The sequence below is a fragment of the Ranitomeya imitator genome, chromosome 2, assembly GCF_032444005.1.
Source record: "Ranitomeya imitator isolate aRanImi1 chromosome 2, aRanImi1.pri, whole genome shotgun sequence".
NCBI lineage: Eukaryota > Metazoa > Chordata > Amphibia > Anura > Dendrobatidae > Ranitomeya > Ranitomeya imitator.
Genome location: NC_091283.1, coordinates 132684612 through 132699187, shown reverse-complemented (window position 1 = coordinate 132699187; position 14576 = coordinate 132684612). Strand labels below are relative to the sequence as shown.

Genomic DNA, 14576 nt, shown 5'->3' with positions numbered 1-14576 from the left:
TGTTAAAAAAACAGACAATGTGATTTTCTGGATTTTTTTTTTCTCAGTTTGTCTCCCATAGTTGAGGTCTACCTATGATGTAAATTAGACGCCTCTCATCTTTTTAAGTGGTGGAACATGCACTATTGCTGACTGACTAAATACTTTTTTGCCCCACTGTATTTATAATTGTACTTCAGTAGCCATAGAAACATCCGACAAAAAGATCTAAAAATTCAAAATGGCAAACCTTGTGAAAATTAAAATTAGTTTTGGTGAGGGGAAAACGTATATAAGGGAGGGCACACAAAACGGGCTGTAGCCACAAGTGGAATGAAAATAAGTTTGCAATTGACTTGATTTTTTCTGCAATGACAGCTTTTATCTTTTTATAGTGTAGAGCTGGTTTCCATAGATCTCTGCCTCCAGTTCCTTGGTGAGAGTTGGTAGTGGTTACTTTCCAGGAGGAGTGCTAACTCTTAACATACCAGCCACCTCTTTCCAGCCTACTGATTTGTATAAAGTAGTTATCTGCTCACCTCTGTCATTCCTCTCCCTTTCATTTTCTGGAGAGAAAGTTTGAAATCAGCAGCTTTGACAGTAGACCTTGTAATCATGGTTCTGTGCTCTGGGTATCCAGAGCTGTCTGTGAAAAGCCCTGTTATCTCTGTATGTAAATACAGGCATAACAGTGCACACTGCAGAACAAACCACTGAGCTGAAGGTGTCAAAGTAGAACTTGTGCTGGGACTTTTAGTTCTCTACAGTTCCTACTATTCCTCAGAGCTGTCTCTCAAGGAGAACCCGCCCTGCTAGAAACCTGGAAGTAAAGAAACTGTATTGCTCTGAACTGTTCAGCAGACAACTTGGGAGAATGCCCCTTTAAAGGTGTACTCTGGGGAGATAAAAAATTATTGTAATGGCCATGCCTTCATAAACTATTAGGATAACATGAATAGTGCTGTTTCCCACCCTCTACCTGTAATTCTGTGTGATGCTGCTCCAACTCCCTAGGTCGGCACTCTAGGATGTAAAACATATATGGTGCACCCCACTCCTCGACTGTCCCTTATCAGCACCATACTGTCATTAGTATTGATAATATAATGTAATGTTCCATCAGAATACACACCATAGATTCAGAGATTACATATTAAAAAATAAGTGGTGTCTTATTTATTGCATAAATCAATCATATACATGAAAATAAGGAACTCTGATATATCCTATTAGAGAGATCTTTTTCTGTCTCCTCCTGGATTATTTCCAAAATTCTTAATTCCTGCGTAAAATCTGTATTTAGTGAAGACACATTTTTACATTGCAAGATAGGAGATGAGAGCTGCTACCAATGTGATTCTATGTAGAAGAGAGGAGCGAGGGGCAGCTCACCTCCCCCCTCCTATCTAGACAGAATCTTGTAAAACTTAAGGTACCGTCACACTAAGCGACGCTGCAGCGTCGCTGTTTGGTCGCTGGAGAGCTGTCACACAGACCGCTCTCCAGCGACCAACGATGCTGGTAACCAGGGTAAACATCGGGTTACTAAGCACAGGGCCGATCTTAGTAACCCGATGTTTACCCTGGTTACCATCGTTAAAGTAAAAAAAACAACCACTACATACTTACCTACGTCTGTCTGTCCCCGGCGCTCAGCTTCTCTGCTCTGGCTGTGAGCGCCGGGCAGCCAGAAAGCAGAGCGGTGACGACAGCGATGTCAGCGGGAGATCCAGCGACGAAACAAAGTTCTGGACTTTCTTCCCCGACCAGCGATATCACCGCAGGGGCCTGATCGCTGCTGCCTGTCACACTGGACGATATCGCTAGCCAGGACGCTGCAACGTCACGGATCGCTAGCGATATCGTCTAGTGTGACGGTACCTTTACTGTGATCTCCTTCATCAGTAATAGGGACATTTGTCTTCACTGAATACAAATTGTCCAGTATTTACCCATAAATTGAGTGAAAGATCAGTGCAGAAGGAGAAAAAGTTGAACAAAGTTTATTATTTTCATGTGTACTATTGATTTATAAAATAAAAATTTAAATGACAGTTACTCTTGGCTATGTGCACACATAAGATAAGTGGTGCAGAATTTTCTGCACAAAATCCGCATCTCCTGGCAGAATCCGCAGCTGCGGATTTGCTGCGGTTTTAGTGCGTTTTTTTGTGCGGAATTGATGCGGATTTTCTGCAGTTTTTACCTCTGCGGATTTCTATTAATGGAGGGGTGCGAAACGCTGCAGATCTGCACAAAAGAAGTTTCTGCGCAGATTTTTCTGCACCATGTGCACAGCTTTTTTTTTTCACATTGATTTACATTGTACTGTAAATCACAGTGCAGATCTACAGCGTTTCTGCGCAGAAAAAAACGCTGCAGATCTGCACTAAATCTGCATCGTGTGCACACAGCCTTTAAGAAAATGTGACAAACGGCATTAATACAGGGTAGGTAAGCACTCTGCAACCATAATACACCAGTAATTGTACTCTACAACCAACAACACCTGTGCAATCTCCATACCGACATCATCTAATTGCATCTGATCCTTGTATGGGCCAATTGCATAATAAAATCCAGAGGACAGACCTATACAAACAGCAAAACCAGATTTAATAATGGAGTCTAGGAAATGCTGGACAATCAAAAGATCCTCTATGATCAAGGTATATTAAAAGTTGATCTAATAGTACATTTATTGTCTCAACGTGTTACCACATGCCTAATTTGGTCACCTAGACTGGTGGGTTTCTGGTGCTATGGTCTCGCGTACCTGATTTGGTCACCTAGACTAGTGAGTTTCCGGTGCTATGGTCCCGCGTGCTTGATTTGGTCACGGTGCTATGCTCTCACGAGCTTGATTTGGTCACCTAGAATGGTGAGTTTCCGGTGCTATGGTCTCACGTACTTGATTTGGTCACCTAGACTGGTGAGTTTCCGATGCTCTGGTCTCACGAGCTTGATTTGGTCACCTAGACCTTGGTCTTCCCTCTCCTAGTGTATCCTCACCCACCCCCTGCAGACTGTGAGCCCTCGCGGGCAGGGTCCTCCCTCCTTATGTACTCGTGTGCCTTGTTATCTGCTCATGTTTAATGTATTTGTCTATATTTGCCCCGTATTCACATGTAAAGCGCCATGGAATAAATGGCGCTATAAAAATGTATAATAATAATAATAATAGACTGGTGAGTTTCCTGTGCTATGGTCTCACGAGCTTGATTTGGTCATCTAGACTGGTGAGTTTCCGGTGCTATGGTCTCATGTACTTGATTTGGTCACCTAGACTGGTGCGTTTCCGGTGCTATGGTCCCGCGTGCTTGATTTGGTCACCTAGACTGGTGCGTTTCCAGTGCTATGGTCTCACGAGCTTGATTTGGTCACCTAGACTGGTGAGTTTCTGGTGCTATGGTCCCGCATGCTTGATTTGGTCACCTAGACTGGTGAGTTTCCGGTGCTATGGTCTCATGTACTTGATTTGGTCATCTAGACTAGTGCGTTTCCGGTGCTATGGTCCCGCGTGCTTGATTTGGTCGCCTAGACTGGTGCGTTTCCAGTGCTATGGTCTCACGAGCTTGATTTGGTCACCTAGACTGGTGAGTTTCCGGTGCTATGGTCTCACAAGCTTGATTTCTTTATCGCCTCTCATTCGGGGACACAGGAACCATGGGTGTATGCTGTTGCCACTGGGAGGCTGACACTATGCAAATAAAAAAGTTAGCTCCTCCTCTGCAGTGTACACCCCACCGACTGGCATTATACTCTTCAGTTTAGCTTAGTGTCAGTAGGAGGTGGACACGGGTCTTTCATTAGACCCTTATCTACCTCAATGTGCGTCGTTTCTTTTCAGGTTTTTACGGAGGGATACAGGGTGAGCAGTCACACCTGTAGTCCCACAAGCGGACTATGAGTACGGCGTGTACTGCCACCCCGTATCCTCATAGATCCCTCTCCAGGACCAAGATCCTAGCACACAAGCGTGCTCAGAAGTCCGGTCCTGGCTCCGTCCCCCACCCACTCGCCCACCAGAGCCTGTCGGTTGCGGAGACGAGGACGTCCACCAGCTCCCTGGACGTCTCATACCCTTCCTGTCAGGTTAGTATCGGCGTGGGATGTTTTAGGTGAGTATTTTCCCCATTCCCATCCCACATCTTTTATAGGGGGGGGGGGGGGGGGTCTTGTTAGGGGCTCCCAGCCTCCTTTCATACCTGTCAACACCATGATGCGTCCATACAGTGACGCGGCCGGGATTGTTGTATCGCGCTGCGACATCCGTAGGCCACAGCACCTCTTCCCCCAATTCAGATACGGGGGCCCTCTGCCTTCTTTCCGGCGCTGGGCCCTTACAGGCTGCTGCGCCGTTCTTCTGTATGCCTGCACGTTGGGCTGCCATACGTTCCCCCCTGCGGCGCACCACTCGGTGCTGCGGCTCTTCATGGGGCACCATCCACAGCGCGGCAGCCCTGCAGGCTGTCGCGCTGCTTCTCCCTGCGGCGCTCTGCCCCGGCGCCGCAGGAGGTCTTTCTCTGGGCGCCCCTCAGCGGCGCAGCCTGGTGGGCGTCCGCGCCGCTAGCTGTCTCTTAGGGCGCTCTATTCCGGCGCCTTGGCTCCTTTCCTCGGCCGCCGGCCCCTAATTTAGGCCCCGGCTTCTGTCGGGGCCTACTTCCGGTTTTCGGGCCCCTCACTTCCGACTCTGCGGGCGGGCTTTTTCCCGCCCGACTTACTGTGCCCTGCCTACCGGCGCCCCTGCGTCTGGCTCCGCCCCCTTCCTCCTGGGACACTTGTCTGGTGTGAGCACCGCTTTGTACCGGCAGCAGCACCAGCCCTCGCAAGCGCACCCGCACCTTTGCACGCATCCTCTGTGGGCAGCTCTATCTGCGCTGAATACAGCTCCTCAGGGCACTCCATCGACAAGTGGGACATCTCCCAGGACCGGGTCCGTGAGTAGCTGCACTGCAGACTGACACCCCCCTCTGCCCACTGTCCCCTAACCCACTGGCATCTTCAGGGTCCCTCAAAATGTCTACCTCTAAAGGGGGCCGCTCTCGCCCCCCTACTTCTTCTTCATCTTCTGCCTTAGTCACGTACTTTGCATGTTCGTCCTGTAACAGCAAACTTCCCTCAGGTCAGTCCTCCCCGCTGTCAGTCCTGCAGCAACCCGATTGTTCCCACCGCCCAGGATCCCCCGGCTGTGCCGCCCGAGAGTGATCCCCCCATCCCAGGCTGGGCCGCCTCTCTGTCACAATCGGTAGCCGATTTAACACGGGTATCTCAAACCCTAGTGTCTGCGCTGGATCGGTTACCCCTGCAGACCCCTGCAGTGGCCAGCGGGTCGCAGGAACCGCCGCCCGAGCCCTCCTTGATAAGCCACAAAAGGTCCAGACAGGAACGTCGGTCTGAGTCCTCTTCGCGCTCCATCTCGCCGCTCGGCCCTCCCCCGCGGTTGGTGTCCCACCGATCCTCCTCCCCTGAGTCAGGCGAGGCATTATCTGATGCGCCCTCGCAGGATATTTCGGAGCTGGATCCTAACCAAATCGCCACCATGAGTGAGACAGTCCAGAACCTCATTGGGGCAATAAACCAAACCTGTGGCATCAAGGATCCCTCTACGGAACTCGCAGATCAGGCGGTTTCGTTTAGACGGGCCAAACCACCTTCTAAATTTTTCGCTCCTCATCCGGAATTCGAGGAAATCTTGACCAGAGAGAGAGAGAATCCAACCAGACGTTTTCAGAGGGGAAAACGCCTGGGGGTGTTATATCCGTTTTCACCAGAACTTACCGCCAATTGGACGGTCTCTCCCTCGGTGGATCCCCCTGTTTCCAGGCTGTCCACCAACACGGTGCTTCCACTGTCCGGCGGTGCGTCTCTGAAGGATTCTAACGACAGAGTTATAGAATCCTTTGCGAAATCTGCCTTTGAAGCGGCTTCAGCAGCGCTATGCCCAGCCTTTGCTTCCACCTGGGCTTCAAAATCCATCTCAAGATGGGCCAAGGATCTACGGCGAGGTATCCTTGACGGGGCACCTCCCGCGCAATTGGCGGAACTTGCCAACCAGATTTCCCACGCTGGTGAATACCTGGTTTCCGCCTCCCTGGATGTCGCGTCTTGTGCGGCTCAGGCTTCCAGCAATGCCGTTGCCATCCGCCGGACCGTTTGGCTCAAGGCCTGGCAGGCGGACTTGTCCTCCAAAAAGTCCCTCACTAGTCTTCCCTTCCAGGGCTCTCGTCTCTTTGGTTCCCAGCTGGACCAAATCATTAAGGACGCCACCGGGGGTACAAGTTCTCTTCTCCCCCAGGCTAAACCTCGTCGCCCTCCTCCTAGACGACAGTTTCGCTCTTTTCGGCCTTTTCGTCGCTTCGCTGCGTCGAACTCCTTTTCCCAGCAGCAACAGAGGCCACAGGCACGTCAAGAGAGGAAGGCGGTGTCCTTCAGGCCCACTCCGTCCTGGCGTCCTCGCTTTTCCCAGGGTAGATCGTCCAGGCCCAGGACTGGAAGATCCACCTCCGCATGACTCTTGGCAAGACTCCAGCCCAACTCCCAGGTTGGGGGGCCGTCTTCTCCGTTTCAGGAACGTCTGGATTTCCGCAGTGGAGGATGCATGGGTCAGGGAAGTTGTATCCTCGGGATACAAGATAGAGTTCGCCTCCCGACCCAGGGATCGTTTCTTCCAATCCCGTCCTCCAAAAGATCCCGCTCTGGTTCCGGGCTTCTTCGCAGCCATCGCTTCTCTGCTCAAATCCGGGGTAATCGTTCCCGTCCCAGAAAAGGAACGGTACACGGGCTTCTACTCGAACCTCTTTGTGGTACCGAAAAAAGACGGCAAGGTTCGTCCCATTCTGGACCTCAAATTGCTGAACAGGAGGGTTCACCTGAGACACTTCAGGATGGAATCCCTTCGTTGAGTAATTGCTTCCATGGAGGCTCAGGAATTTCTATGCTCTATAGATATCCAGGACGCCTACCTACATGTTCCGATATTTCCCGGACATCACCGTTTCCTGCGCTTCGCAGTGCAACAAGATCATTTTCAGTTCGTCGCCCTGCCGTTCGGCCTCGCAACCGCGCCAAGGGTGTTCACGAAAATCATGGCGGCGCTGATGGCCATCTTGAGAGTCAGAGGCTTGGTCCTGTTTCCATACCTTGACGACATCCTCATCAAGGCTCCGTCCTTTGCTCAGGCCCACGAAAGCCTGTCCATAGTTCTCGACACGTTATCCCGTTTCGGGTGGCTGGTCAACCGGAAGAAGTCCTGCCTTATTCCTTCTCAGCGCATCATCTTTCTGGGCATGCTTTTCGACACTCATCAGTCCAGAGTCTTCCTTCCCAAGGACAAGAGATCCACCCTTTGTCGGGACATACGCTTGCTCCAGGGTCCTCGGCCTCCCTCCCTCCGATCGGCCATGAAGGTTCTGGGGAGAATGGTAGCTACCTTGGAAGCGATTCCCTTCGCACAATTCCATTCTCGACCCCTTCAGCAAGCCATTCTGTCTCAGTGGGACAGGTCGGTCTTCTCCCTGGATCGGCCGATCAGACTCTCCTTTCGGGTCAAGCGGTCTCTCAACTGGTGGCTGACGTCACCTCTCATCTCCCAGGGCAGGTCCTTCCTTCCGGTTCACTGGCAGGTGGTGACAACGGACGCCAGCCTGATCGGCTGGGGTGCGGTTTTTCGCCACCTGACGGTTCAGGGCCGTTGGTCGCCGCAGGAGTCTTCTCTGCCAATCAACGTCCTCGAAATTCGGGCCATCTTTCTGTCCCTCCGCCATTGGGAAAGGATCCTCAGGGGCCTTCCAGTCCGGGTCCAGACGGACAACGCCACGGCTGTGGCATATGTCAACCATCAGGGGGGACTCGGAGCTCCTTGGCCCTTGCCGAGGTATCCAAGATCCTCCTTTGGGCAGAGGCAACGGTTCCGGTGATATCCGCGGTGCATATCCCCGGCGTGGAAAACTGGGCCGCCGACTTCCTCAGCCGCGAGGGTCTCGCGGCAGGGGAATGGTCCTTGCATCCGGAGGTCTTCCATCAGATTTGTCTTCGATGGGGAACTCCGGATGTGGATCTCACGGCGTCTCGAATCAACAGGAAGGTTCCGCAGTTCGTCTCCAGGTCCCGCGATCCTCTCGCAGTGGGCGTCGATGCTCTGGCCATTCCCTGGTCACAGTTCGAGCTGCCCTACCTGTTCCCACCCCTTCCTTTACTTCCCAAACTTTTGAAGAAGATCAAAGCGGAAGGGGTGCCGGTCATTCTGATCGCCCTGAGAGCTTGGTTCACGGAGCTCGTCAACCTTCTCGCGGACGCTCCCTGGCGCCTTCCAGACAGGCCCGATCTGCTGTCCCAGGGTCCAATCTGCCACCCGAATTCTCGGTCGCTCAGTTTAACGGCGTGGCTGTTGAGACCGCGGTTCTAAGAGCGTCCGGCCTTTCGGACCGGGTGATTCACACCATGATTCAGGCTCGGAAGCCTTCTTCCAGGATCTACTACCGCACCTGGAAGGCCTACTTCCGTTGGTGCGAGTCCAACCGCGTTCCGCCTATGGTTTTTCCCCTGCCTTCTCTTTTGGCCTTCCTTCAGGCAGGGCTGGATTCGGGCCTGGCTCTTAGTTCCCTGAAGGGTCAGGTCTCGGCGCTTTCCATCCTCTTTCAGAAGACCTTGGCCTCTCGGCCACAGGTTAAGACCTTCTTTCAGGGGGTAGCCCATGCCGTCCCGCCATACAGGGCCCCTGTGGAGGCATGGGACCTAAACCTGGTACTGGACGTTTTAAAGGTTTCTCCCTTTGAACCTCTTGGGGAGATTCCTCTATCAGTTTTATCTTGGAAGGTGGCTTTTCTTGTGGCCATCACGTCCATTCGCCGCGTTTCCGAGCTGGCGGCACTGTCTTGCCGCCCTCCGTTTTTGGTCATTCACCAGGACAAGGTGGTCTTCCGACCCCCACCTTCTTTTCTTCCTAAGGTGGTTTCCACCTTCCACCTCAACGAGGACATCGTTCTACCTTCCTTTTGTCCAGCTCCGACTCATCCTCTGGAGCGATCGTTGAACAAGCTAGACCTCGTCAGGGCAGTGAGGATTTATCTGGACAGAACGTCCTCTTTCCGGAAGACGGATTCCTTTTTCGTCATTCCTGATGGCACGCGCAGAGGCCAGCCGGCTTCTAAAGCGACTATTGCTCGATGGATCAGAATGGCAATTTTGGAGGCTTACCGGGTCAAGAACAGAGTGCCCCCTCCTGGGATTAAGGCTCACTCTACCCGGGCAGTCGGCGCCTCCTGGGCGGTGCACCACAGGGCTTCCGCCCTACAGCTTTTCAAAGCGGCAACTTGGTCTTCCATCCACACGTTCGCCAAATTTTACAAGGTCCATACCTATGCATCGGCGGACGCCAGCCTAGGCAGAAGGATCCTGCAGGCGGCAGTGGTGAGTCCTCTGACCTGATGGAAGTCTGTTTTTCCCGCCCTTGGGACTGCTTTGGGACGTCCCATGGTTCCTGTGTCCCCCAATGAGAGGCGATAAAGAAAACAGGATTTTTGGTTGCTTACCGTAAAATCTGTTTCTTGAAGCCTCCATTGGGGGACACAGCTCCCTCCCAATGTTTTCTGTTGTTATCTGTTCTATGACTGTTCTCACGTTACAGTTCTCAAGTTTGTGTTTATGGTTTTTCAACCTTGTTTCATTATCTCCTACTGCTTTCTCACTAACTGAAGAGTATAATGCCAGTCGGTGGGGTGTACACTGCAGAGGAGGAGCTAACTTTTTTATTTGCATAGTGTCAGCCTCCTAGTGGCAGCAGCATACACCCATGGTTCCTGTGTCCCCCAATGGAGGCTTCAAGAAACAGATTTTACGGTAAGCAACCAAAAATCCTGTTTTGGTCACCTAGACTGGTGAGTTTCCGGTGCTATGGTCTCACGTGCCTCATTTGGTCACCTAGACTGGTGAGTTTCCTGTGCTATGGTCTCATGCGCCTGATTTGGTCACCTAGACTGGTGAGTTTCCGGTGCTATGGTCTTACGCTCGCCACAGTAGCTATCGACGACTTGACTGGAAGGTGTGCTGGTAGGGTTATCCATTAGCCTCCATAATGGGGCATTTTTAGCTTTTAATGCATTTCAAATGTGTTCTGTGAGCTGATTGGGCAAGTAACATTTGTACTTGGTTATATGATTTTTCTTATTGTTTTTCAGGCAGTAACTCTTGATCCTAATTTTCTTGATGCCTACATTAATTTGGGAAATGTCCTTAAAGAAGCTCGTATATTTGACAGGTAAAACGATTCTTCCAGAAACTTGTAATTTACATTTTGATGTTTGCCCTGTACATTTAGTTTAAGACTTGTGGAATCCCGCTACTGGTTTTTCCTCTCTATAACACCTCAGTGCTTCTTGACTCCTTCCTCATGTATATCAGGTCTAAAAATTTTGAAAGTCTGTTTAGTATTTTACAAAAAAAAAACCATAGTAAAATGCAGCTACCAATGTTTCTATTCATTGGTTTGTTTATACATCTAACACCTCTGTATAGAGCAAGAGCTATTCTGACCTGACATCATAGGCAAAGCAACAATCGCACAGATGCTGTAAATCTTTCATGGTAATTGTTACCCTTCTCCTTTGCACTTGCATTGTTCTCCTTAGTCTTCACCATTAGACCTTCCAGTTTGTAAGTGAATATTCTGTTTTTCTTTGTCATTCAGAGCTGTGGCTGCATATTTACGAGCTCTTAGCCTCAGCCCAAATCATGCAGTGGTTCATGGAAATTTGGCTTGTGTTTACTATGAACAAGGGCTTATTGATCTTGCCATCGACACGTACCGAAGGGCTATAGAACTTCAACCTCACTTTCCTGATGCTTATTGTAATCTCGCCAATGCCCTCAAGGAAAAAGGCAGCGTAAGTAGAAACTCCTCGCGTTACTTGGTCTTTATCATTCATGAATCCGACATCTTAATATGTCCAATACTCTTTATAAATGTATATATATATTTTTAAAATAAGGTTGTGGATGCTGAAGAATGCTACAACACTGCTCTTCGCCTCTGTCCGACTCATGCTGATTCTCTGAATAACCTGGCCAACATTAAGCGAGAACAAGGAAATATTGAGGAAGCTGTGCGTCTGTATCGGAAAGCTCTAGAGGTAGATGCTGATCAAGTTGTTCAAAATGCTTTAATATTTTTTGCTTTTTAAGAAACGGACCTATAGCACATAACATTTTTGCATTTTAGGTGTTTCCAGAATTTGCAGCAGCTCATTCTAATCTGGCCAGTGTTCTGCAACAGCAAGGAAAGCTTCAAGAAGCTCTCATGCATTACAAGGAAGCCATTCGGTAATTTGGACTTGTATGATGCATTTGGTAGAGACTTTTTTTTTTTTTCTGTGCTCAAGCTTTCTTTTCTTTTTTTCAGAATCAGTCCAACATTTGCTGATGCCTATTCGAACATGGGTAACACATTGAAGGAGATGCAGGATGTCCAAGGTGCGCTGCAGTGCTATACCAGAGCTATCCAGATCAATCCAGCATTTGCTGATGCTCACAGCAATCTTGCATCCATTCATAAGGTAAGTAAATGTTAAATCAATGCTTGAAAATATCTACATTATTGAAGGCATTCAGAGAGAGGGACTCTGGTTTATTACTTCTAAATGTCTTATTCTTGCCCCTTAGGATTCTGGTAACATACCAGAAGCAATCGCTTCATACAGGACTGCTTTGAAGCTAAAACCGGATTTCCCAGATGCATATTGCAACTTGGCACACTGTCTTCAGGTAAGTGAAATGTTTCTTCCACTTAAGATGTAAAAGGTTACAATATTTTTTTTCTTTAAAATTAGTGTTTGTAGGAATGTCCGTCTATTCATACTGCCAAACCACAGGCAGTATGAATCGTAGCCGGGCAGTAATCCTGCTCGTAAAAGTGTAAGGACTTGAAAGTACATTGAGTTCCTTCTAATATCAATTAAAATGGTCTGTGCATGTGTGGCCACCTCTTATTTTTTTTTCTTTTCTAGAACAGCCTTATTACATCTTTTTAGCCTTTTTATGATGTGATTTTTCATTTTTGCAGATTGTCTGCGATTGGACGGACTATGACGAGCGGATGAAGAAACTTGTTAGTATCGTTGCAGATCAGCTGGACAAGAACAGACTTCCATCTGTACATCCGCACCATAGTATGCTGTATCCATTGTCTCACGCTTTTAGGAAAGCTATTGCCGAAAGGCATGGAAACCTGTGTTTAGACAAGGTAGCAGTGGCATTTATTTTTCTGGGGGCTATTACACAAGTATAGCAAGAAAATAATGTAGTATATTTAACTATGGATATAAGTTAAACCTGTTCCTGATTTATACAATGCCTTGCAGATTAATGTTCTTCACAAGCCACTCTATGAACATCCCAAGGATTTGAAGGCCAGTGATGGCAGACTAAGGGTGGGTTATGTCAGCTCTGATTTTGGTAATCACCCCACCTCCCACTTGATGCAGTCAATTCCTGGCATGCATAATTCTGATAAGTTTGAGGTAAGTATACATTTCTGTTCATGCATTTAGTGTTCTGTATCTCTCACATTGTGTTGCGCTAGCTAGGTGACTTTCTTTAGTAAAGCAGGGCGACTTTATAGTAACTTCCTTGTGTTTTTTGCAGGTCTTCTGTTACGCTCTTAGTCCTGATGATGGTACCAATTTCCGTGTGAAAGTTATGGCAGAAGCAAACCACTTTGTTGACTTGTCCCAGGTGGGAAATCTTGCTACACTTGTTCATGAGTGTGATATGTATCATTTTTTTTCTCTCCATAAGATTTGGATTATTCTTAAAATATAAACTTGTATTTTTTTTAGATTCCTTGTAATGGGAAAGCAGCAGATCGTATAAATCAGGATGGAGTCCATATTCTAATTAATATGAACGGCTACACCAAAGGAGCACGAAATGAGCTATTTGCACTAAAAGCAGCCCCAATTCAGGTGTGTAAGCAGATAAGTACACAGTCCTATATAATGTATGTCTAAAATAGAATATACAGTTTTATAATTATGTAATTTATTGCACATGATCATTTTATCAGAGGCATTCTGCCTCAGTCATATAGGGCATCGTCCTTGATGTTACTGAATCTTGACGTCGGTCAGGGTTTGTTTAAATGTACTTGTACCATATTGTTTTAGTTCATGTGCGAAGACGCCTTTTCTTGAGGATTAAGAAAATCTTTTATTTTCACTAGCCAGAATATCTTATCTTATCTTGCTGTATTTTGTACAATATTGCTACTTTCTGTTGGTTGAATAGTTATTTTAGTTGCTTTGATAATTTAAGGCTATGTGGCTGGGATATCCTGGAACGAGTGGGGCACCATTCATGGATTACATTATTACCGACAAGGAGACCTCTCCAGCTGATGTTGCTGAACAGTACTCTGAGAAAATGGCATATATGCCCAACACTTTCTTTATTGGAGACCATGCCAATATGTTCCCCCATTTAAAGGTACAGTATTTATGCTGCACACACTATTAAACTATCACTCTAATATTGTTTTTTGTTATTATTCTTCAGGATCTGAAACAGATAATTTGTGCTAATTCTTGGAATAGTTTTTGTAAACAGTACTTCTATCTAGTTTTTTTTTACATTTATCAACCTACGACAGTAGCCTAGCCATGTTACTGATATACCGGATCACTTTAGTAAAATCATAGAATGTTAGATTTGGAAGGGATCTCCGGGGTCATCGTGTCCAGCCCCATGCTCAATGCAGGATTTACTAAACAATCTCAGATACATGTCTGTCCAGCCTTCCATTGAAGGAGAACTCACCACCTCTGCAGCAGCCTCTTCCACTCATTGATCACCCTCACTGTCAAAAAGTTTTTACTAATATCTAATCTGTATCTTCTCCCTTTCAGTTTCATCCCATTTCTTCTCGTGTTTCCATGTGCAAATGAGAATAATGATGATCCCTCTACAGTATGACAGCCCTTGAGATATATGTAGACAGCCATTAAGTCTCCTCTCACTCCTCTCTTTTGCAAGCTAAACATTCCCAAATTCTCTAACCGTTCCTCATAGGACATTGCAGACCGGTCACCATTTTGGTCGCTCTTCTCTGAACTTACTTTATGTCTTTTTAACCCCTTCCCGACCCATGACGCCACGTAGGCGTCATGAAAGTCGGTGCCAATCCGACCCATGACGCCTATGTGGCGTCATGGAAAGATCGCGTCCCTGCAGATCGGGTGAAAGGGTTAACTCCCATTTCACCCGATCTGCAGGGACAGGGGGAGTGGTAGTTTAGCCCAGGGGGGGTGGCTTGTCCTATTATAACTGGTGAAATATTACAATCCAGCCATGGCCGATGCTGCAATATCATCGGCCATGGCTGGAAATACTAATGTGCCCCCACCCCACCCCACTGATCGCCCCCCCCCCAGCCCTCCGATCTGCCCGGTACACTGCCCCGCTCCCCTCTGTCCTGTGCTCTGCTCCCCCCGTGCTCTTGTCCGCTCACCCCCGTGCTCTTGTCCGCTCACCCCCGTGCTCCAATCACCCCCCCCCCCCCGCACTCCGATCCACCCGCCCACCCCCCGTGCTCCGTTCCACACACC

The 14576-nt window shown here is 48.4% G+C and overlaps 1 protein-coding gene across 6 annotated transcripts in view; it reads left to right on the top strand.

Annotated features, from left to right (window-relative positions):
• Positions 1 to 14576, top strand: part of OGT (O-linked N-acetylglucosamine (GlcNAc) transferase) — a 66355-nt gene that overhangs the window by 36206 nt on the left and 15573 nt on the right. For 3 of the 6 annotated variants that reach the window (XM_069747260.1, XM_069747258.1, XM_069747262.1), the window contains 11 exons: positions 10158 to 10237; positions 10667 to 10862; positions 10968 to 11108; positions 11198 to 11298; positions 11378 to 11531; positions 11638 to 11739; positions 12038 to 12217; positions 12336 to 12494; positions 12619 to 12708; positions 12813 to 12938; positions 13288 to 13458. In XM_069747260.1, coding sequence (XP_069603361.1) covers positions 10158 to 10237; positions 10667 to 10862; positions 10968 to 11108; positions 11198 to 11298; positions 11378 to 11531; positions 11638 to 11739; positions 12038 to 12217; positions 12336 to 12494; positions 12619 to 12708; positions 12813 to 12938; positions 13288 to 13458 — 1500 coding nt within the window. Of the gene's footprint in view, positions 1 to 10157; positions 10238 to 10666; positions 10863 to 10967; positions 11109 to 11197; positions 11299 to 11377; positions 11532 to 11637; positions 11740 to 12037; positions 12221 to 12335; positions 12495 to 12618; positions 12709 to 12812; positions 12939 to 13287; positions 13459 to 14576 lie in introns of all 6 variants that reach the window. The other 3 variants (XM_069747259.1, XM_069747256.1, XM_069747261.1) reach the window with 1 other exon arrangement.